The sequence below is a fragment of the Papaver somniferum genome, chromosome 8 (assembly GCF_003573695.1).
Source record: "Papaver somniferum cultivar HN1 chromosome 8, ASM357369v1, whole genome shotgun sequence".
Taxonomy (NCBI): domain Eukaryota; kingdom Viridiplantae; phylum Streptophyta; class Magnoliopsida; order Ranunculales; family Papaveraceae; genus Papaver; species Papaver somniferum.
In genome coordinates, this window is record NC_039365.1 from 23,965,817 (window position 1) to 23,991,470 (window position 25,654).

Below are 25,654 nucleotides of genomic sequence, written 5' to 3' on the forward strand. Positions count from 1 at the left end.
TCTTCTTCTTTTTTAACTCTCCGAATTCCCCTTTTATATTTTAACACACGTTGAACTTGTTTCTTGATCAAGAAGGATAATACCTTTTTATTTTAATTTCCATACTTTCCTCTTATTATATTTATTGTAAGAAACAACTGTGCAAATTTATTTGTCCTGTTATCGTTCTTTGATTCCCTGCAAAACAACATTAGTTTATATACAACTTTTCTCATGAGGTCTTATGTTGCCTTCTTAAGTAAAGGTCTTATTTTTCCTGAATTCATCTTTTATTTCTCTGCGACGAGAACGCAGGCGGTCTTTACACCTAAATATAAAGACCCATTGATCTCGCCTTATCATATTATTGTATTATTACCTCTGCAGGTTTTTTATGTGCGTAAATATGACAAGCCTTCATACTCCCATGAGTAAAAAGCCTCATGACATTTATGTCTTTTGACATAATTCAGCTCCCTAATAGAGGATGTCGTCCTTATATTACCCCTGGTTGCCCCTTCAAGGAAGCTTACCTCTACCGGGTTAAGGTTGACTCCTCCCATCCGGTAATACAACAACCAGTTGATTTCGCAGTCTCTTATCCCTCCACCGATAAGGTTTATGGTTACGAGACTGCACCCTAAGTGGAGTATCTTCGGACTGAGTGCATCATAGTCAGGACTTGTCAAGAGTGGAAAGGTACGCTCCAGACGCCCCGGGCACTCTTGACTCAACCGTGTACCTCGACGCCCTGATCGAGTTCCTGCACTCCTTAGGAAAGATCTTATTACCCCAATCTTTCGATTTAGGTGTCTCTCCTGGATGGGCATTTTCGTTTTTCTCACCCCAAATCTCCATGACTCAAGTTCCAGGGTCGATGTAGCTTTCCCTTGAGTCATGCTTACCAGGTTTTCCCCGACTATGACGTGCGATAGGTCTTACTTTTTTCCTCTTGCATTTATACAAAATAGGTTGCACGCCACATTCGGATGCATAGCCTCCCTAATTAGAGTTTTTATTTCTGTTGCCTTCTATTAAGGTCTTACTTCAAGGTCTTACATTTGCCTTTTTCTTATGAAATAATTTCTTGAGAATGAGCGAAATCTTCAAACTTGTTCATTGAATTTTACATCCATGTTCAAAATATGAACTCGCATTCGTAACTTCGCATGCTTTTCACCTGTGCGATTTATATCGCGAGTATTCATGGACAATACTTCTTCAAATATAACCTATTCCAAGGACGATCTAATTTACGTCCCACATATCTTCCTTCGGGATCCCTCAACTTACAAGCTCCATTACCAACTATTATTTTTATTATATATGGTTCGTCCCACTTCTTTTCTAACTTCCCATCTCCTCCTTTCTGATAAACCGGTATTTCCCGCAGCACCAATTCTCCTGGTTGAAAATCTCTTATCTTAACTCTTTTGTTGTATTCTCGAGCTAATCTTCTTTGATAATTTTCCATATGTTGCAGAGCTACTTCCCTAGCTTCTTCCAGATCATCAAGTTTTGTTAAAATTAAATCCGCACTTAGATTCTTCTCCCAAGCTTCTTTCTTTGTTGTAGGGATAATGACCTCTGTTGGTAACACTGCTTCTACCCATATGTCAAATAGAAAGGTGACATTCTTGTTGCTTCTCTCCTTTTTGTTCTGTATGCTCATGCTACATTATATACTTGTTCGCACCAACCTTTATTGTATCCTTCCAACTTCTTCTTCAATGTGTCTGTGATTGTTTTATTGGTTGCTTCTACCTATCCGTTACTTTGTGGATATAGAGGGGTAGACTTTCCACTTTGAATTTTGAACGCATTGAATAACATCTCAATATTCTCTCCTTCAAATTGCTCTCCATTATCAGATACTAACTGTGCAGGGATGCCAAATCTACATATGATATTCTCAAAAATGAATGTGAATATGTCTTTATCACGAATATGCTGAACTGCTTTTACTTCAGCCCACTTTGTGAAATAGTCTGTTGGGACAATTAAATATCTTCTTTGTCCTGTACCTGGTATAAATGGGCCCACAATATCAATACCCCATTTTCCAAATGGCCACGCATTCCCTGACGTATTTAGCATTGCTTCGGGCACGTGTATTTTTTTCCCATGACGTTGACACTCTTCGCATCGTTTTGATACTTGTTCTGAATCTTCATGCATGTACGACCAATAATATACTTGTATCTTTGCTCTGTATGGGAGTGACCTTCCTCCGCTATGGTTTCCAGCATCCCCATGATGTAATGCTTTTAAATTTTTCATTCATTCTTTTCGCGTAAGACATCTAAGCGAAGGTCAAAGAAATGATCTTCTATACAGAATACCATCCCTTAATTCATAATTCGTCGCACGACTTTTTAGCTTGTGTGCTTCTAATCTTTTTATTGGTACTTCTCCCTTGTCTAGATATAAATGAATCTCAGCTCTCCAATCTTTGTCTTCGTTCACTTGTTCTTCTTCCTTGTCTTCTACCATCATCACATCTGCCTCTTCTTCTTCTTTTTTAATAGATGGTAAAAAGAGTGTTTGTATCTTTATATCTCGTGCGACTGGATCTACTAACATGGAAGGTATGAAAGTCAATGCATCTGCGAACCTGTTATCCTTTCTGTCTATGTGTCTCTGACTTATTTTTGGAATTCTCTCTGCTAACTCCATGACCAACTTTTTGTATTTCTGCAAAGATGGTTCATTTGTACTATATTTACCTTCTATCTGACGAATTACCAACTGTGAGTCACTAGTTACTCGCGCATCTTCTATCTCCATTTCAATAGCTAGCTTCAATGCATGTACAACTGCCTCATACCCAGTTTCATTATTTGTGGATGCGAACTCCAACCTGAATGAGTAAGCCATTCGCGCTCCTCTTGGTGAAATAAAGACGATACCAATTCCATTTACTTCTCCATTAGACGATATGTCCACTAGTATCTCTCATCTATTTGAATTATGATATGTCAATAAATCTTTAAGATTCCCATGTTCTTCATCTACATCCATCATATATTCTGCATATTCATCTTCTTCCAATGGAAATTCTGCCAGGAACTCTGTAATAACCTCTGACTTAGGTGAAGATAATACCTAATAACTAATCTCAGAATTCCTCACTTGCGCATTCCACCTTTTAATTCTCCCCGATCTTTTTGAATTATTCATTGCAGGCTTAATTGGCACCCTTGTGAACACCTTAATCTTATGGGCCTGGAAGTATATGCGAAGTTTGAAGGATGCATAAACCAGCGCGAGAATTAATTTTTCAATATTGGAACAGTTTTTCTCTGCAGAGTTGAACGTTTTACTTATATAATATATAGGTTTTTCTACTCCTTGATCCGAACGTAACAAAACATCACTTAGCGCATACGGTGTTGATGCCAAATATAGCAACAGATCCTCTCCTGGCTTTGATTTCTTCATAATGGATAGATTCATCAAGTAATTTTTTATATGTTGCAGAGCTTTGTCGCATTCCACTGTCCATTCAAATTTTGTTCATTTCTTTAATATATTGAAAAAGTGTTTGCCCTTATCAGAAGAACGGGAAATAAATCTCCCCAACGAAGCTATCAAACCATTTAATTTCTGAACATCTTTTACCGTCGCAGGAGGTGGAATATCTCGCACTGCTTTTACCTTTTCAGGATCAATTTCAATTCCTTCCTTTGAGACTATGTAACCCAAAAAATTTCCCGACGACACTCCAAAGATACATTTTTCCGGGTTTACTTTTATATTGAACTTTCGCATCTGTTCGAATATTTCTTTCAAGTTATCTAAATGATCCTCTGCTTCTTTATTCTTTACCAGCATATCATCCACATAGACTTCCAATGTTGTATGTATCCACTTCGCAAACACTTTCTCTACCATTCTCTGATATGTCGCACCCGCGTTTTTCAATCCAAATGACATTTTCGTATAAATGTATAATCCTCTTGGTGCGAAAAAGGAAGTATGTTCTTGGTCTTCTACAACTAAAGGAATTTGATTATAACCTTTATATCCATCCAACAACGAGAGTCTGTCATTTCCTGATGCTGACTCTACCATCTGCGGGATGTCTGGCAAAGGAAAACTGTATTTCGGGCATGCTTTATTTAAGTCATTGAAGTCTATACAAATCATGATCCCCTTACTTTTCTTTGGCACCACGACCATGTTTGCTATCCATTCCGGATATTTTGTTGGTCTTATAATCCCTGCCTCCAACATTTTTTGTAACTATGCTTGTATTTTAGGATGATATGTTATTGCGATCTTCCTTATTCTTTGCTTAAATGGCTTTGCATTCTTTTTAATATCCAATTTATGGCATGCGACAGTCGGATCTATTCCTGGAATCTCCTCCATACTCCATGCGAAGATGTCACTATACTCTCGCAAAATATTTATTGTTCGTTCTTCTTCTTCTTTATCCATTTTGGTTCCTATTTTTAGTATTTTTGGTTCTTCTTCTGTTCCAACATTTATTTCTTTTGCTGGTTCTACTGCAGTGAAATTCTCTCTTGGTTCTCCCATTGGTGTTGATTCCTTAATCTCTTGAATTGTCTCACATTCCTTCTCTGGTATGTCACTTGGTATTCCTTTTCCTTCCTTCGCTCTAATCATGTATATCCTAAATTCTTTTTCCTTCTTCAACTCCTTCATTTTTCTCCAGCGATCCTTTCGCTTATTTGCACGTCTTCATAATTTCTTACATCTACTTGATGGAAAATCTTCGCACTAGTAACATCTCCTTTAATTTCTCCTATTCCACTTGGAATTGAGAATATAATGCATTGATGTAGTGTTGACGCTACAACTTTTATCGCGTGCACCCATGGTCTCCCCAATAACATGTTGTATGATGATTCTATATCAACCACACATAGTGTTATCTTCGTTTCTATTTCTCCCAATAGTATTCGCATCATTATCTCTCCTTTTGGTTTTGTCACTGTTTTATCAAATCCATGTATATTGTAAGTTGGACATGTCATATCTGCACCTTTGTATCCCATGGATTTGAACGCATGATAAAATAAGATATCAACAGCACTTCCTGTATCCACCAACGTTCTATTGATCGCCCATTCTTCTGATTCCTTCGTCTTTTCATCATTCTTGCTTTGCTCAGCCGTACTGTAATCACTAACGGATCTGTTCGTTTTAAATTTTCTTCCGGAATTTCATCTGCTGCAAACGTTATCTCCGTTTTCTCCCATTCCTTTAGTGGAGATTCCTTTTCTACTGTTGTCACCTTCTTTCCGTTGTAATCTCGTTTGTGTATTCTTCATGTTATTCCTGCTTGAAAATCCACTTTGGAGATTGACGTTTTAGTTATAGAATTACACTGTATATTCCTTACTCTTCCTCGTATCGTCATGATTCTCGCTTTCTCTATAGATTCTTCACTTTTCATCTTTATATTCTCCAAAATTTCCAGATATAATTTTCCAAGATTCTATAAACTAACCAACAGGATTTGTCACCACAACCTGTTTCTAGCGCCAAAATGTAGTTGCAGGAAATCCTACAACTACATCCATACAAGAATCTAAATAATACTCTAAGAAATCATGGTGAAATTCATTCATTTACTCATTAAGATCTTAAGTTGGGTTCAAGATAATACAAAGACTTAACTTGCTTTCCAAATAAACTTTCTCTCTCATAATTTCTTGTCTAACACAGTCTAAAGGATCTCTCTCATTACATGATAGCTTTTCCCTTTATATAGGATTTTACATAGTGGATGACAGCTAATAGATCCCCTATTTTCGGAATCACCGTGCGTTACAATCGCTCATGTACATTCGCTCAACTTCGCAAAAATCTTCACACTTTACTCGTAACTATGCTGACATCATCAAATACGTCATCTCAATTTTGCTATGTGCGATGATCTTCGCTTATATTAGATGATCTTTATTTCGGATACATAATGAATGTGCGATATATATTTCACTCCTACAAATTTTGTTCTATCACCAGCTTGTTTGGTTCAGCTAAGGAACTCATAGTTTATAGCTTCATCATCCAATTCATACCAGGTTGATTTTCAAATAGCTGTATAACACTCTGCAAAACTAGAAATAGAAAGTTGTATTATAATTGTACAATGTAACTACTGACTAGACCCTCCTCAGTGCCATCTAGTGGGTAGTGGGATCCGTGGGTTATTTTAATTTTCATGCAACTACACAATCACGAGAAATGCTTAATGGAACGAAATGTACCCAAGATGTCTCCATAAACAAAAAATCTGCTTTCCCCATCTAGTAAGGTTTCGGTGGGGTGTCTAGTAAGGTTGAAGTTGCTCTGGAACTGAGTCTCTGATCGAAGAATTGTAAGTTGTGATAGAATTTCGAAATGGGCCTAACGTATTGATCTGATCCATCAGGCCTATAAAGCCTACTGCCTACTGTCTTTAGATGTCATATTCGACATTAATGGAAGAAGTTCATAGTAGTAGTTCGCGTATCAGTAGCTTTGATGAATATCCACATTAATGGAAGAGTTTACAGTTGTAGGAAGACCCTTTTACCAATCGATTTTCAATGACCGTCTCTAAAACCCTTGGTAAAGAAAAAAAAACTATAACCCCTCCAGGGGGCGGAGCTGGGATTTTAATAGAGGGGTGCAAAAAAAACAACACAAAATTGGTTAAAAGCACCAAAATAAACAATTCCTGGATGAAAAAGACATCTAGGTTTTGATACTGTTTAAATGGACAAAAATGTTAAAATAGCCAGGATGTAAACAGTTTAATCCTACTCATTTTCAAATACTTTTTCATATTTTTAATTTACATCAGGACGCATCCAGTTTCATCCTCGCTATTTTTAAATTTAAGCCAAGATGAATCCAGTTTTATCCTTGTTATTTTTTTTTGTCTATTTCACCCATAATAATTTTTACTCGTCCATTATAACCATGTTTTAAAAATATTTGGACAAATAACCCATTTTCCGGAAAAAAAATGCACACCAAAAAAAAACTGTAGAATTTTTTTTATGAGCGATCCTGATGTACGCCTCTGCTACAAGGAACAATTGTGAACGATTATGGGAGAAAGCAAATCTATTGGACTTTTCAATTGGGCTTGCTTTATCTTGGGCTTAAGGGTGCAAAATATGAGATTCTAGGGGGTGCAAACTTTTTTTTTCTTCTTTTTTCGGCTTGAAAATTCTAGGATATCTATTGATTTTGAAAAACTGAGAGCGTTGTCTCCGCCCCTGAACTGCTCAATCCGTAGAGAGACGGGAATGATTTCCGCAGCGGTGACTGAAAATTTTTAAGTGTCGGCTGAATCTTAAAACTAGGCTAGAGCGGTACCGACCTAGAGGCCGACAGCACCGACCAGTGGCAGTGGAGAATCCGGAGATAGTCCAAACATATAGGACTTGCGTTGATTGTCATTTAAAGCACCAGCTGAGCATACTACTAGTAGAACAGAAGTAGCCAACTAGCTAGGGAAGCCTTAAAAGTCAAACACTTAAGTGTGGCAGTTTGGGGTAGTTGCTTGACTTGGACACTATCTTAATTGTTTTAGTGTTGCTAAAGATCCGTGGTTGTTTTCCATTTTAATGCATGAAATATTTGTCATTGTCAACTTCATTATGTAATTCTTCTTTATAATCATAAATAATAAATACAGGATAATGCACTCACAGATCTTCAAATTAAGCATGATGATTAAATTAGTATATCACAATCACCAAAATTCTTTGACTTAAGGATAATTGTATTTAATTTGTCTACTATTAAACATAATACGATATCTCAAATTTCATTTGTTATCACTTTAAACATTGGATTCTCTCTTTGTCTATTGTTCTTGATTTTTCAAGATTATTATTAAAGTAGTACAAAATAAAGCATATATAGTCAAATGATATATGGGACCTCCAAAAGATTTTTAAGTGGGATTTTTTTCTACCTTGAGTTGTTGTTGTTGTTGTTTTCTCTTGATTTTAGTGTGTGATATTTATCTTCAATGATGATTCATATATCTCTATGATCATCTTCTCTTTTTAACTTTTGGATGCACTAATAGAAATCTTCATGTTTGTTTGATTCTTTCATGTCCCACTTTACAAACCCTTTCTAAAAGTTTCACTATCCTGAATTTATATGAAAGACACAACTTAGGATATTTCCTAGATGGTTTAAACCAGTGTTTTGGCCCAGAGCTGCTACAGTGTATAACGAAATAATTCTAACTATTTGGTCTATTTTTTTTTCCGCGGCAGAGATTATAAAAAACCCAAGAATAAAAATAGGGATGATCATTTATAGTCTGTTTGGATAGCATATCAGAAATGGTTTTTCGACTTTTAGAAGTCGAAAAGTCAATAGTCAGTTTATCTGTCAAATTTCAAAATGACTTTTAAAAATCGAGAAATTATTTTTTTGTGAAAAAAATAGTTTTGCTTTTGACTTCGATTTCTCCGGAAGTTAAACTCAGAAACAAATTTGTATTCAATCGCGCTATTGTCTACAACTCCCGGAAAACAAAAATACCAAATACCCAAAAAGTTTAAACAAAAAACAAGCCTCTTTAACTATTAAAAAATATAGGAAATACCAATTAGTCCTAATAATAATATATTAGAGTTAGTTTGGTCCAGTTGAGTCAACTGTCTGTTTGGTCTTTTTAAAAAATATATATTGTTGTTTGGTCCTAGGGTAGATAATACTCACGCATGATGATGTCATGGATGATGTAATTTTCTTTTTATAGTGCCAGAAATACCCTTTACTTTGGGACCATATATATAGAAAAAATCAGTAGAAAATATCTTATTTTTAGATTCACTTTGTCTCTCTTCTTTAGTTTTAGATATATTTTATCTCTCTTTTTTTTTCTTCTTTTTCTTTTCTGCTGCTGTTATTGGCACATGATGAAGAATTTTTTTTAGGGTTTTATGAAGATGATGAAGGTTGATTATGGAAGACGATGAGATTTCTTTCTGTTGAATCATATAAAGATGATGAAGATGAAGATTTGAGATGAAGATTTGTGTGTTTTTCTTTCTCTTTTTGATGTTGCTGCCAATAAAGATGATGATGAAGACGACGAAGATGATGAATTTGTAGATCTGTATTCTTCTTCTCTGTTTGTTGCTAGAGACGATGAAGATAATGAATTTGTAGATCTATATTTTTTATTAGGTGTTCATTCGGAAAATGAACTCTTGTTTTTCTTCATAATAATGAATGTTATGTTATGTGTTCATTCGAAAGAATGAACTCTGTTTTTGTTATGTATTCATTTTTAAGAATGAACTCTATTCAAGTCTTGATTTAGTTTGTTTTGATTAAGTATAGGTATTCATTTGAAAGAATAAACTCTGTTTTTTATTCATAATAACATAAATTTTGTTATGTGTTCATCGAAAGAATGAACTCTGTTTTTTGTTATGTATTCATTTTTAAGAATGAACTCTATCCTAGTCTTGATTTAGTTTGTTTTGATTAGTTGTTCATTCGAAAGAATGAACTCTGTTTTTATCCATAATAACAAATTTTTTGTTATGTGTTCATTTTCATTAAAATGAACTCTATTTTAGTTTGAATTTGATTTGTTCTTGTTGTGTGTTCATTTGAAAGGATGAACTCTGTTTTTTTTTTTGTCATAATAATAAAGTTTTGCCTTGTGTTCATTTCACAAAATGAACTCTGTTTTATAAGTGATTTTAGTTTGGTTTTATTAGGTGTTCATTTGAAAGAATGAACTCCTAGTTCATCAAACAGAATGAACTCCTGTACGAATATAAGTAGGAATTACCACAGAATGGTATTTTTGTCAGTTTTATATTTTAAAATAATTATGGACGAAACATAAAGCGCGTTTTCCCAAAGAACCAAACAGACTTGGGACCGCCTAAAAAAGCACCAAACGTTTATTTCCCTCAGAAAAATTGTCCCCGATTGGACAAAAAAAGTATATATACAAATCCCTTTGACAACTGCATTGTTCCTGCCCATAACTAGAACACCGCTGCCACGGTGGGGAGGGCCGACCAAAGAAAAAGGAAACAAACAACAATTTCCGCCGGTAGGCATACACTACCTTCGTTTCAAGAAAAGCGATATTTTCATCGTTTCATTTTGCCTAATAATAGGCTAAATTGATAAAGAGATCACTTTTCCTGAAACAGAGGGAAATTGAAAAGATGAAAGTATCTCTTTTGCTGAAACAAATGAAAGTATCATTTTTCCTGAAACGGAAAATTAGTCGATGCATAAACAAAATATGGCTGCATAATCTGTTATGCATCCTTTGTGGTGGTTATCATAATAGCTATGCATTGTATTCTCGAAAACTATGCCTAAAGTGAAAGTATCACTTTTCCTGAAACGGAGGGAGTACACCGTTTTATTAGTTGCAACGGAAAATTAGTTAGATGCATAAACCAAAATATTGCTACATAAAGTATTATGTATGCTTTGTGGTGGTTTGCATGATGGATATACATATAATTTTCTAAAATTTTGTCTATAATGATAAGTGCCTCCGAATTTTTCCGTAAAGACTCTAAATTTGATATTGTTGTTTGTACTCATTGCGTAGATTTTTTAATAATCTTTCCAACGAGATAAAATTTGTAAAATTCTAAGGCATGTATTTTTAAATATGTTATATGAAAGCTTGGTTGCCAATTATACCCTTAAAGAATAAGATACATAAAAACAGTTCCTATGGAATGAACAAACTCCAAGTTTGTTCATTTTGCTTCCACTATGGAATGAACAAACATGAAAAATGGATGTTCAAATCAACAAATTTGTTGATTTGAACATTGAGTTGGATGAACGGGCGCGCGTTGGAAGAACCAACGCGCGACCATGCCAAAAACGCCAGCGACATTTCCATTGACGCCCACGACTCTTGGACTATCGCCAAGTACAATCCGTAAATATTTTACTACTTTTTAATCTTATTTTATCCCACTTTATCCTATTTTATCTCACTTCATCCTATTTTATCCCATTTCATCCTGTTTTATCTCGCCTAAATATTATATTTTATTTTTCATCTTTATCCTACAAAAAGTACTAATGGGGCCCTAAAAACCAAATATGTTCATTTTTCCTTGTTTTACCATAGTGGAGAAACCCGTTTGGCCATCCACATGGCTCAATAAAATTTTGAGTTTGAACATTACCATAGGAACTGCTCTAAGGAGTTATAATAAATGGACTAAAAGGAAGGGATATTTTGGTATTATCAAGTGCACACTACCAAAATCTTTTTATGAAATTGTTAATTTATATGAGTTTTCAATTTACAAAAAAAAAGTGACCATAAAAGAGACTCCCTCTCTTCGGACCCTCCGGTCGGTCCAATAAATAGGCTTGGGATTTCCCTTGAAAATTATATTTTTCATGTAATTTGGTAATTTATGCAGCAATCATGTTCTGGCCTAAAGGTTAAAATTCGTTCCACCGTGCCGAAGAGCTCTGCACCAAGAAGATAGGTGTGAACGGTGACAGCATGGGGAACCATTATGTTATCAGAGTTTCCTTTGTCATATGGGCATGCTTGAAAATTATTGAAGATAATGTATGTATTGTCCGTGTGGATATAGAAACGATCGTCAATATGGACAAGACAAGGAGACAGATGAGATTGGAAGCAAAATTTTCTTGCCTGTTCAAGGATGAAGCCACAAGATCAAATTTCAGTGGGGGCATAAAGAATAACGTGACTTTGTTTAATTCAGGATCATGGTTTCAAATGTTTTTATATAATCTAGATGGATAATCTTGTGGAATTTATGCTATATATTATCGACCACTGTAATGTTTATAAACGCCCACAAATTCACTCTTAGCGTCTACTTTGAAAATCCGATGCTTGAGCTTTCACGTAAATGACTTGTTTGGGTTTACCATTTTTCTTCTCAGAATTTGGACTCATCATTTGTTGATTACGTCCTTGGACGTGTTTAATCACTGTTAGGGCTGCACAAGACCCACCCACGATACCCAAAACCACCCGTACCCGCTAAATCCGTGGGTTTTTAATCCATACCCGCCCGTTGTGGGTGCGGGGTTGGTTATGAAAAAAAAAAAACCGCTGTCTATGGGTGCGAGGTTGGTTTAAGCTAATACCCGCCCATACCCGCCCAAAAAACCCGCAGATTATATACCATTAGATAAAACAAATCATATTCGTCCATTATGAAACCCTAATACTAGTCGATAGGATAACTGATAACCCTCATTCACTTTCTACACTCTTGTCTCTGTTCGGCCTCTCCTCTTCTTCCTCCTCAGTTCTTCTTCTTCACCTACGAACGACAATTACCAGAAATCTTCACCAGAAATCGACAACAACAACTTCGAATCTTCACCAGAAATCGACAACAATCGAAAAATCAACAGATTCAACACTTAATCTTCATCTGTGAACTTCCTAGATATGAATATTTTGGGGGTTTTGGTTTTTTTTCTCACTTAATCAAGGAGAATAGAAGTTACTCTAAATACTTGAATATAAAGCGGGTTTAAACCCGTTTAAACCCATACCCGCCCAACCCGTAGCGGGCGGGTAACAAAACCCGCCCGCTGTTTGTGGGTGCGGGGTTGGTTATGGAAAAAAAAACCCGCAATCTGTGGGTGCGAGGTTGGTTTTAGCTTATACCCGCCCATACCCGCCCATGTGCAGCCCTAATCACTGTTAACATTTCCGGTACATTAATCGTCCATGTACCCGTATCAAAACGTAACGTGTGAACAAAATCTCTCTTTACAAAGACAAAATACAAACTACTAGTATTTTTGTTTCTGAGTTCGTATTTATTAGACAATGACCTCTTGTTGTTGTTCATCACTACTTGAATGAACGACAATGAATTTCATATTGTCTTTTGGTTCATTACTATAGCCCTATTGAAGGGACATGTTTTATAACACAAATTTGGCTAAAAACATCAAAATCAACAATTTCTGGGTGAAAAAGACATCTCGATTTTGATACTTGTTTAAATGGACAAAAATGTAAAAATAGCAAGGATGTAAACAGTTTCATCTTAGTTTTTTTCAAATATTTTTTCTTATTTTTAATTTACATCAGGATGCATCCAGTTTCATCTCGCTCTTTTTTAGGTTTAAGCCAGGATGAATCCAGTTTCATCCTTGATTTTTTTTGTGTCCATTTCACCCATACTAATTTTATACTCGTCCATTTAAACCATATTTTAAAAATATTTGGACAAATAATCTATTTTCCGATTTTATAACATATCACCCGGCAATGCCAAGTCTATCATGTCGACCATAAATTGCCCCTTTCATCCGATTTTACCGTAGTGATTTTTTCTTCAAGGCTGGCTGCTGGAGGCTGTAGGCTGGTCGAGACTTACTCTAGGCATAGACCCTGGAATTGAAACATCCATAATAAGGTTTTACAAGATAACACTACGAAATGTACTATTTTTAGTAGAATAGAAAGAACAAGCATGCTCTAGAGTCTAGAGCCTACATCTTCACCCCATAACGCACAATGAGGATGTATTTTGAGGAGAATACTCGCAAAAAGGTTTAGGAAAAGAGCACGGCTTTTCCATTCTTTTATCTCTTTTTTTTTTCTTTCTTTTTTGTCTTTTAAAAAAAAGAATTACTATATACTTTTCATTCGAAAAATAAATACCTTCTTTCTATTCACATTGAAATAAGCCAAATTTGCTTTTCAAGATCCAACAAATGACTAATTTCTCGTGTATTTTTTGTTTTCATTGTATTTTTTCTTAAATAAATAAAATAAAAAAAAGCAAGAAAACAAAAAGTATTTTTCCATCGTATTATTCTCAAAGAATAATTCTTTACAGACCACGCGGACTACACGTGATTATAGGCCCGCCCAAGGCTAGTGATGTGGTGGTATAAAAATAACGCTCTGTAGTTTCCACAATAAAATCCAACCATTTATTTTAACGTTTTCCCTTTTACCGGTCCCACAATCGCATGACTATTTGTTTTTGTTAGAATGATATTCTCTCTCTACCCACAATTTATAGACCCTACCCTAGTTAGCAATTCGAGATTCGGCAAACGTACGGAACGGCAAACGTACGAGTATTATACGGTTTTGTAAAACCCAAATTCGGTCCAAAATTCGGTCAACGGAACGTGATTCGTCGGTAATTCGGAACGGTATACGTACGTGTATAATTCGATTTATAAATGTGAGTTCGGATCTGAAAATTCGGTATCTATATATAATAAATAATTAATATTTATAAGGTCATAGACTAATTTTTATGCATACATGTGAGTTATTTAAAGAAAAAATAAACTTAATATGATGATATTAATAATATATACAACATTAGTCATCAAAGATGACGTGGTATAGTGGTTTAGATCTCTCTCACCTTCACCTTCAAATCTCTTCTGTCATTTTTGTTTCATAAAAATTACAACAACGTCTAATATTGGGTCGTGTATGCTTGGGAGGCAGTAAAGCCCAAAAAAAATAGGGCCTTTAAAAACATAAAAGCTAAAGAATTTTTGGCGAATTAAGCGGACGTCTCATTCGGGATACGTAAAGTTCGTGAACGATTCGCGAATAATCCGGGAATGCCACATAATCCGCGTCTTGGGTTCGGAGTTGCTAACGTACGCGAATAAAACGGTTAAATTCGCGGTACGGAAAAATTCGCGAATGATTCGCGAATCATTCGCGAACTTACTAACTAGGGACCCTACAAGAAAGCTGTCTATAAAACAAAGCAAAACAAAGTCAAAGAATACTACCTAATCCCAGAATTACCCTCACTGACTACTTCCACTCGTTACCTGACTACCACGTAATTCTTTTGTATTTTCCTCGTCCTTTTCTGACATTTCACAGTTTGATCTTGTCCAATAGTCAAAACCATCTAGATATCTAGCTGCTGACTCATGTTCCTGCTAACGTGCACCGGCGTAAACTACACAGTCAACATCACCTTCCCTATACCCAAAGATCATCCAAAACCAATACACCATAATCAATCCTCTGCCACGTGTATGGTCAACTATTTTGGTTATCTGACGTGATTAGGATATTGGTGTAGAAACTTTGATGTTGGAGAGCTACAACTAATTATTTTCTATTACAGTAAATTAAAAAAATATCAGAAAGTAAAAAGGAATATATTTATTTACTGATAAAAAAAATTTGCAGTTAAGAGAGCAGTGAAGAGGAAGAACCAGAAGAAGAAACAAACAACCAGAAGTTTTAACATTACAGAGGAAACCACCATTTTTGTTTTTCTACAGCGTGTGGACTAATCAAATCCCGCGTTTACGACTCCGGAATGATCCATTATCAACATGCCATCACGACAACTATCACAAACACCAACACCACCGTTCTTTGTACCGCCGGAGGAACAGGTAGTATTACCATCAACAGCCACAACAGCAGCAGAAGCAACGTTAAACAACCAAACACCAACACTTGTTCCTCCTCCTCATCATCATAAGTTTCCATTGGCAGCAGTGTTGATTACAATCGCGATGGTATTTACATTATTAACATTTTTAGCGATTTTATACCGGAAATTATCTCGTAAAAGAACAGTCCCAACAACAGATCTAAACCCTAAACCACAGCGGTATTCGTACTCTGTACTTCGTCGTGCTACTGGAACATTTGCGGCTTCGAATCGGTTAGGTCAAGGTGGATTTGGTCCAGTGTATAAGGGTGTGTTAACTAATGGTCAAGAAATTGCTGTGAAATTGATGGATTCGATTGGTTCGTTACAAGGAGAAAGAGAATTTCAAAATGAATTAACATTAGCTGGTAAAATTGATTCGCAATATGTTGTTAATTTGATTGGATTTTCTAGTGATACGAAACGGAGGAGAATGTTGTTAGTTTATGAATTGATGATTAATAGGAGTTTACAAGATGCATTACTTGATAGGAAATGTATTGAATTGATGGAATGGAAAAAGAGGTTTTGTATTGCTGTTGATATTGCTAAAGGACTTGAGTTTCTTCATTATCAATGTGATCCTGTTATTATTCATGGTGATATTAAACCTAGTAATATTCTTCTTGATAGTGATTTTAATGCAAAGATTGCTGATTTTGGTCTTGCTAGATCTAAGATTGATGATGCTTATGGTGGTGGTGGTGGTGGAGGAGGGGATTTGGTTTCTGGTGTTTCAGGGGTTTCAGGGATTGAAATTGAAGAAGAAGTAGAAGAAGAGAGAAAAGTTTGTAATAGTGAATTGAAAAAGAAGAAAATTGAAGGAGGAGGAGGATCGGAGATTTTAACTGATAATGGATCTATTATTGATGGAACTGAGAGTGTTTTGACTGGTTATGAAGAAGGAGGTTTTGTGGAAGCATCACCGGAGAGTTGTGTTATTAGAGTTACGGATGGTGTGGACGCTGCAACTTCTGAAAATGTGATTGTTTTGTCGCCAGAAGCAGTTGCAGCAACAGAAGAAGCATCGCCCCCTTCGGAGATTATGGGGACGAGTATATCAGAAGGGAATTTCGATAGGCTTAGTATGGATAGTAGGAAAGATTTGGTTGATGATGGGAATAGGAAAAGTAGTACTAGGAAGAAGAGTGGTACAGGGAAAGATTGGTGGTGGAAACAAGATGGTGGGTGTGGATCGGAGTCTGGTGTGAAAGATTATGTAATGGAATGGATAGGAACTGAAATTAAGAAAGAAAGACCTAAAAGCGAGTGGGTTACTACCATAGGTGAAGATATGTGTAAAGCAAATTGTAAACCGGATAAAAAGAAACAGCATAGACGTCTTGAATGGTGGGCGTTGCTAGATGAAGATAAGGTAAAGAAGAAGGAGAAAACTAGACCTGCTAGAGAGTGGTGGAGGGAAGAATTTTGTGAGGAACTTAGTAAGAAAAAGAAGAAAAGGGACTTGAAGTCTACTAGTAGTGGTGCAGGAGGAGGAGATAATTGGTGGCAGAGAGATGAAGATATGAATGTTGATGTTAAAAAGAAGAAGAAAAGGAATTGGATTAGAGGTAGTAGAGGAAGTGTTGATTGGTGGTTAGATGGATTGAGCGGGGAAATTAAATCTTTTGGAAGAAATAGTCGAGATTGGGTAAGCGGAGAAATCCCTAAAAGTGGCGGAATCAGTAGTACTCCAAGTATGAGAGGCACAGTATGTTACATTGCTCCTGAATATGGTGGTGGTGGACAACTCTCTGAGAAATGTGATGTTTATAGCTATGGAGTTCTTTTATTAGTTCTTGTTTCTGGTCGTCGGCCATTGCAAGTCACGGCTTCACCAATGTCAGAATTCGAACGCGCGAATCTCATTTCATGGGCTCGTCATCTTGCCCATAGTGGGAAGCTTCAGGAACTCTTTGATCCAGCTATTCAGTCGTTAGATCGAGAACAGGCTCTTCTTTGTGTCACTGTTGCACTTCTCTGTTTGCAGCGATCACCCTCTAAACGGCCCAATATTAGAGAAGTTGTTGGGATGCTTACGGGTGAATCAGAGGCTCCTCACTTGCCCTTCGAGTTTTCGCCCTCACCGCCTTCTGGTTTCCCATTCAAGTTGCGAAAGAAACCTAGGTGAGTTTTTTTTGGATTCGTACTCATTTTCATGATTGTTAGTAGTGTACTGATGTAGGTCATATTTATTCAACATCTTGTGTAGGTGATTGATGTAAAAAAACCAAAAAAGTTCAATGCAATTAAGTTATCTTTTTCTTGCTCTCTTTGAGTTCCTTGGTTTGACCTACAAATTAGGTTTCAACATGCTTTAGTGTCCAGCAGTCATTCAATTGGTATATACTAAATACTTTAGGGAGCCATAACGAAAAGACTACCCATAATCAATTTTCAGCAGAATATGGATGTGTATCATTAGTGTCTCGCCAGGAACTAACTCATCTGCATGCATCTTAGCTACGCGAATACATTTTATTATTCTGCTCTGCAATTTATCCAAGGTAAGCTGTGTCCCTAAGTCCGATTACATCGGTATGACCTCATATACCGATTCGCTTTCTCCTTAGGTCCCTTAAAAAAAGGTTACTGAGTTTGTTCTATAATCTCTTGCAACTCCACGCAAGTTGGTTTACCTATGAATTCTGTAGCTCCATTTGGATTCTAGTTTTATCATATCACCAGTGGATTAACCCACTGGGACTAAATTGTGCTGTTAGCAATCAAACAAAACCATATGAAAAGATAGAATAAGAAAAATATGTGTAATTTCCAATGCTGGCGCTACGGTTACTGGAAGATGGTTTCTCTTGTTTTAAACTGGAAACTGGCTGTCGGAGATATGCAAATTCTATTGGAGTGGAGTACTGTCAAAAAGAAGGCCAGTGTAGTTTTTTCATCACAAGCTTCGTCGCTGAAACTAAGGTACGCATTTTACTTCTCTGGTCATCATGAGCTGCTGCAGTTGAGAACGGGTTATGTACTGCCTGGAAATGCATCCTGTGGGATGACCTTCAGTTTCATGTTCAATGACCACCCCAGGATACTCAAATTTATCTGATGGCATACACATGGGATTTTAATTATGTAACCCACTCCCATCGTAGAGCTGCCCCCACTTTCAATAAATCAAGCTTTTTGGTACATATTTTGTTGCTAAACTGTTGACTATCATCTAAATATATGTTTATTATTTATTTCTAATCTTTTGGTTCTTATTCTCTTTAAGTTTGTTATATTCTGATTCTCGTTCGCTTTAATTGGAATTTGATTTGATTCTGCATATAGATAGTTGAGAGGGAACAATGCCTTTTTACTAGTGCTAGCTTTAATCTATTAATTTATCATCTCCACTCAGTTTAATTGTCTGTATCTTTTGTTTATATTTTCTAGGCTAAGCAATTTTTTCATATGAAATCATAGTACTGTAGGTCTTACTGAGTTGTTTACCTGATTTGAGCCCGTGATTCCATGAATGCGGCCTAGAGATCATTTAACACGAAATGTCACTGCCATTTGAAGTTCTAGTGTTCCACCTCTCATTATGCAAGATCTAGATTCTCACTCAGCATGTACCTGGTTACCTGTATGAAATGTATTTACAAAATGAAATCACAATAGGCTCGTAAAATTAAAATTTCTGTATCTGAATTATGTAGGAGAAAATCCTTCAATTTTGCATTTTCTATCTTGTTAACTTAGCAGTATTACATTTCATTTTCCAGAGTAAAGAGACTACCTATAACTAATCTTCCGTTAAGTATGCTCGTTTATCGTGTCTTACGGGACTAATTTTGCATGTTGCCTAGGTAACTACAATGTATAATTCATCTCTGCAACTTATCCAAGATAAGCTTAGGTTTTCCCCTGGGTTCTACACTGAAACAAAAAGAACTGTACAAGTTGTACCAATGGATTGTCTGAACCCTGAAAATACAACTGTTTAGGATCATGCTCATTTTGTGTCCCTAATACTTCAAATACTGGCCAACCACACTTAGAAACTGTTTGTAATATGCTTCTTTTTCTGAAATATCTCATGGTGCACTCTTTTATGCATGCACTTATTCATATGTTATGTTCTCTTCTAACCCATCCTTCTTACAAAAACTTTGTATAACCTGGCATGACCTCATCTGCCGGTTCGCTTTCTCCCTGAGTCCCTTAAAAAAGGTTACTGAGCTTTGTTCTCTAATCTCTTGCAACTTCACGTAAGTTGATTTGCTATGAATTCCGTCGCTCAATTTGGACTGTAGTCTTATCCAACAAATATAAGTAGCTGTGAGCATATCATTGTTTGCTTCTCCTCCAATTTTCACATCGAGACCGAATTGTGCTGTTAGCAATCAAGACAAAACAAAAAGAGAAAATAGAAAAAGAAATTTATGTGGGTAATTTCCAATGCTGGCACTACGGTTACCGGAAGATGGTTTCTCTGGTTTCACCCCTCAAATTGGTTTGCATGTTTGAGAGATGCAAATTCCGTCAGAGTGGAGAAGTGTTAAAATGGGTGTTGGAAGCCACTGTAGTTTTTTTCTTCACAAGACTCATCAACGAAACTAAGGTATGTATTTTAACTTCTTTAGTTATCACGAGTTACTGCAGTTGACCACGGGTTATGTACAACCTGGAGGTGTATGCTATGGGATGACTTTCAGTTTCATGCTCAATTCTCACCCAGGAAACTCAAATTTATTTGGATGCATATTCAAGGGATTGTATGTAACCATCCCATCTTAGCGCAGCCCTATTTCCAATGAATCGAGAATTCCGGTATATACTTTGTTGCCGAACTGTCGACTATCATCTCAGTATCTGTGTTTATTTATTCATTTCTAGTCTTTCGGATTTTAGTCCCTTTAAGTTTGCTATATTCTGATACTTGTTCACTTTAATTGGAATTAGATTTGATTCTGCACAGACATAGTTAGGAGGGAACAATGCCTTCCCAGTAATGCTAGCTCTAATCTATTTATTTATCATCTCCGGTCAGCTTAGATGTCTGTATCTCATTAATCATAGTACTGCAGGACTTGCTGAACTGTTTACGTGTTTTTAACCTGTGACTCCATAGATGCGTCTATGCGAGATCTTCGTTTAACACGAAATGCCGTTACCATTTCATGTTCTACCTCTCATTATGCAAGATCTAGAATTTGAGTTAGTGTCTACCCGATTACCTGTATAAAACGTATTTACATATGAAATCGCAAAAAGTTTGTAAAACTGACAGGCCTGTATCTAATTTGTGTAGGAAATATTCTTTGATTTGATTACTCTATGATATTGCATTTTCAATCTTGTTATATCTTCCTAATGAAAATTCATCAGTATTACAAGATGGATTTTTTAAACTTACTTGAAATTCGAGAAAAGGATTTCAGATCATATATGCCTTTCTAGTTCACGTTAGGTAGTCTTTGTGCTCTTTTCTGGGAAGCATCTTGGTTTCTTTGAGAACCAGCGTGGATGAATGAGTCGGGTATGCTGCTGTAGGTAAAGGCCTAGCTTTCCTCATTCACTTACTATCACATATGAATACATAGTGAACACATTTCTGCTTTGCAATATATACCCTGAACTTAATCACATGTTTTTTGTTTTGAAAATGATATGAGCATTTCCACCATGCACCACAGTAATAATATCCAATTAAAACGCTATACGCACGGTAAGCGGTTTTGTGCATACATGTGTTGATACGGTGGTGGGATAAGAAGACCTCATCATGTGATCAGTGGTGAAGACTTGAGAAGGGTAATGAACCTCCATTTGAAGTAGTGTTGTCTGTTTCTGAAGATCTACTGATTACCCAAAGGCAGACCCTGTCTGGGATGTCTGGCAGAGAGCCTGGCCTTCTCTGTTAGCAGCAACTTGTGAGCTTCTGTCAGTTGGCTGGTATTTTGTATGCATTCTGGGCTGGTGGAGGCAACCAGGAAGAATTTCCGAAGTACTCCGTGTTTTTTTTTTTGTTTTTGAACCTTTTCGTAGTGGGTTTACTACTGAGAGTCTGAGACCATGAGAAAATTTGTTATGAAGTCTTATCTTAGCCGAGAGAGAAGTGATATCTGTGAACAAGATTCTGTTCAGCTGGAAAGAATTCTTACGGCAGGGTTTTGTGGCCAAATTGCATCAAGAATCCTACAAAGGAATGAGGGAATACAGGTCAAGTAGCTATACTCGCCAGAACCCGCCCCTGCTAAATGGTCTCTCCTCTTCCTAGTCTGGTGAAAATCAATGTTGATGGCTGAAGCCTGAAGCTCAAAAACTTCTACTTAGAGGAGATCTAATTTGATTCTGTCTATCAAGCATTCAAGCTGAAACGGTAAGGGGAAAAAAATGGAAAAAATTTGCAGGCCCAACGAATTGGAAACTTCTCGGTAAGCCCAAAAACTAATAATAGGCAATAATATCATGCAGGGCCATTGTTATCATCTGCTTTGGTGTCACGAACCTAAAGCTGATTCATTTTAACTCATCAAGCGTTAGGACTAGGTTGTGTTCATCAGCTAGGTCGTCTAGCAGAAAATCCGCATGGTGGACGAGATTTCAAGACAAGTTCCTACCAATGTGGTAAAGTGATCAAACTTGAAAAAAAACAGGGGTTTATGAATAGTTATTCCACTCACTCGCTTGGTCACTTCCAGCAAGATGATCAACTCTAAAGCATGCAATAACTAAATATTTATTGTCATGTCGGTATGTATATTCTTGAGTTGTAGTTAGGGTTTTGACTTGATATCATGTAGGGTATATATAACATGTCACACACTACCTGTTGCTCCAATTACTTAGCCAGCTTAAAGATTCTGGACCCAACATTTTGGGTTATAACTTGATTTGATGTTGCTGTCTTATCAGACATGAAAGATGTGTAAGATATAAAGCAAGGGCTCCTCCTTTTCCGAGGGAAGGATTAGGAAAGGGTCGTACAAAGACTAGGGTATATACAATCCCATAGAGATCTCAACTATGATACAGTTGGTAGTTTGGTACGACCTTTTATTTTCCTATTCTTGCAAGTTGCAATCTTCTTGCAATTTGCATATATTTATATCAGAAATAGAGATTTGCAATATATACAAATAAGTTAATTGAAGAGGTAGGTATCCCTTTTAGAGGACATCTATCTGGTATTCAACTATTCAAGGTTTATGGGGCTCACGGATATAATTATAAACTGGTAATTGGGCTGATTTGCTGATCTTCAAGGAATATCTTCTTTTTCCTCCATGTATGCAGATCATATCATCTGAAACTCAGGGTTGATAGTAAGAGCGAAATGAAATTCATACCATGTGAAAAATTGCACTGAGAAAAATGGTAAATTTAAGTAAAATTTACTCATTTTTTAGCTAGGTGAAAAGTTTTATTAAGCTAAAAGAGTAATTACATGGGGACCGGAAAACCCCCATGCTTTTTAGTATACTAAAGAGCAAAAATCTTCAGCTAAAACATCACAAAAAAGGAATCTTAAAAAGGCCCTCAAACGCAAACTAAAAACAAAATATTTCAACTAAACATCACAAGAGTACAGGTCTCAAGTCTCAACTGGAATATCCCAATATTAGAGCTTTAGACGAGATGGAGGACACCTGTGCACTCCTTGTTTTAGCGCTTCAGATTTGTTCTTCCTAACTACAGACCTATCTGTTAGGCCCGTACCTAATTCACCCTTGAGCACATTGATGTGATCTGAAGGATTTAGTACATAAAATCCAATATCAAAGATTCCACCGAATGAATCCTCAAACACAAGAAGTGCCTTACCCGCATAAACAGTGGCAAAGAGGCATATGCACCATTAGGTAATGATTGGACCTACTTAGCTGCTTCCCCACTAATAATCTTAGTGGATGAGATGGTTTAATTGCTGTGCGATGTATTTAGCCCTGTAGACCTCATTCTGTCGGTTCAGGACACATGTTTAGAAGTTGACCGGATTCCGTGATAACTTCCCCTCCAAAGATGGTGCTTTAGTTCTAAATCTTCTGCAAAGGATATTCAAACATTAAAATTTTCTCTAATTTAGGAAATTTATACGAATTTTATTCCAAATAGTAGAGATTAAATAAAGATATATTTCATTTGATAATTTTCCCTCCACAACTTCATAAATATTGTATTTTAAGAACAACATATTTGATGGTATTACTTTTAAAAGCGATTAAGGGATGTTCTTGCATAAAAGAAAAATATCATCCAGTCAGAGTGGATTTTCCTGATGAAGGCTTGATGAAACTCGTATCAGGATTCAGGGCGCACATTTTTGATACTCGGAATGATTATAAAAACATGTAGTAGTCGTATAATATCTATACCTACTTATAATTGGCAAGTTTAATATTAATATTGAATAGAGTTTTTGTTATCGTTGAAGTCATGCATGATGTCATGTGATCCATTTTGCGCACCCACCAATCCTCCTATTCCTACACTAAAACTGGTGTCCTCGTGCACACGAGTGCGCAACGAGATGCACCTTTCAAGTTTGCTATTGTACAGATGCTCCTCATTGTGTAGAATCCGACAGCACAGAAATGCTTAATGCTCATTATGTTGCTGTGCACTTTAGTGCATGATAAGTGATAGTCTCTGAATGTAATGATTAGATGTTCAAATATTTTATGTAGCCTGAGTCTCCTAATGTAAAATATGTGCAAAGGAGATATCTTTGGGCAAGTGATAACAATCGTCTCATTCATCAACGGATTTTCAAAGCTTATTTATTTATGTCTTTACAACAACTTTTATTTTAATCTGTTTGCCCTTTTAATCCATAATGTTCCTAAAAAATTACATTCAACCTTTCGTCTTTAGTTTGGCTCCGAATGAACAAAATCTGTTTAGCTTTGAACCTTGTATGCATTTTTTTTTTTTTTTTTTTAAGCAAAGGCCTTCAAAAAGGCTAATGGGCCTCCTTAACTGTTGGTAGAAGCCAAACAGGAGGAACAAACCAGTACATAATAGAATTGTTTTTCTTAGCCCACATTGCAAGTTCACGAGCCACAGAGTTACAATAACGGGGTTGGAAACTAAAAATACAAGCAACTAATTTTGAAGTAAACAATAGAATATCCTTAAAGATAGCATCCGTACGCGTATTCTCTTCGAAATTCCCAACTGAAAATTGGTCGATGAGGGATTTAGCATCACTTTCAATGATGATATGAGTTAACTGTTGCTCCAAGGCTTTCTTTAGTACTGCCCAGATGGCTCTAGCTTCAGCTTCTTCAGCGGAATGTACTTCAAAAACTAAGGAAGCACAAAAGGTTGCTTTTCTTGAGAAATCTCGCATCACATACCCTGCACCATTTGCTCCAGAAATATCATCAAAGCCACCATCAGTATTATATTTAATCCAACCAAAAGAGAAATAGTAGTGGAAACAGTCAAGCTAGTTTTCCTAGTGAGAAGCATAGCTCTGGCTCTAGCAAGGACAGTAGTATGATTTTCAGCAATATTTTGGAAGATAAAATTGTTTCTGCTAGTCCAAAGAGACCATAAGATAGCAACAAAAACACTTTGAGCTTCATCATAGAGTTTAGACTGAGGATCAGTTAACCAAAAAGTTAGCCAATCAATGAAAGATTTGTCTTGAAAAAAATAGGTGTTAATGTTGAAATCAGAGATGAACCAGACTCTATTAGAAAAGAGACAAAGCACCAAAGCATGCATAATAGTTTCATGAGGATCAGTACACCTAGGACAATCCGCACTATGCATGGGCATTCTAGTGTGAAGGATAGTTCTGGAAGGCAAAAAATTTCTAGCTGCTCTCCAAATAAAAACTTGAATTCTGTAAGGAACTCTGATTTCCCAAATACGCATCCAAAGATTTTTACAAGGGGAGGGCCTAAGACCTCTGAGCCCCATGTAGGCATATTTAGAAGAAAACTTGCGATTCTTTGAAAGATCCCAAGCCCTCCTATCAGGAGTGCAAAGCTGGATTTAAGTCTAGGCACATCCCAACTTCTGGTTTGTGAGTCAATAAAGTAAGACACTTTTATACTAGGATTAGGGGGGACTAGAGGGGTGGGTATTGCAGAACCCAAGGATAGGGGTGTAAATAATACTCGAAAATACTCGGCCTGCCTGTATCCGCCCGAGCCCGCCTGTACCCGAAGTAGCCCAAAGCCTGTTATGGCCCGTCATGGACCACCCGGCCTGGCCTGGATTAATTTATTGGGCGGTCTCGGGCTTTGCGATTAATTATGATGCCCGGCCTGATACCC

The 25,654-nt window shown here is 36.5% G+C and overlaps 1 protein-coding gene across 1 annotated transcript; it reads left to right on the top strand.

Annotated features, from left to right (window-relative positions):
- The first annotated feature begins 15,172 nt into the window (after positions 1-15,172).
- LOC113304550 (receptor-like serine/threonine-protein kinase At2g45590) lies at positions 15,173-17,687 on the top strand. Its single transcript, XM_026553690.1, has one exon. The coding sequence runs from the start codon at positions 15,313-15,315 to the stop codon at positions 17,545-17,547; it is 2,235 nt and encodes a 744-aa protein (XP_026409475.1). The 5' UTR covers positions 15,173-15,312; the 3' UTR covers positions 17,548-17,687.
- The last annotated feature ends 7,967 nt before the right edge of the window (positions 17,688-25,654 follow it).

Excerpts from the sequence above, each read along its gene's own strand:
- LOC113304550 (XM_026553690.1), top strand. The coding sequence starts at position 15,313 with ATGCCATCACGACAACTATCACAAACACCAACACCACCGTTCTTTGTA.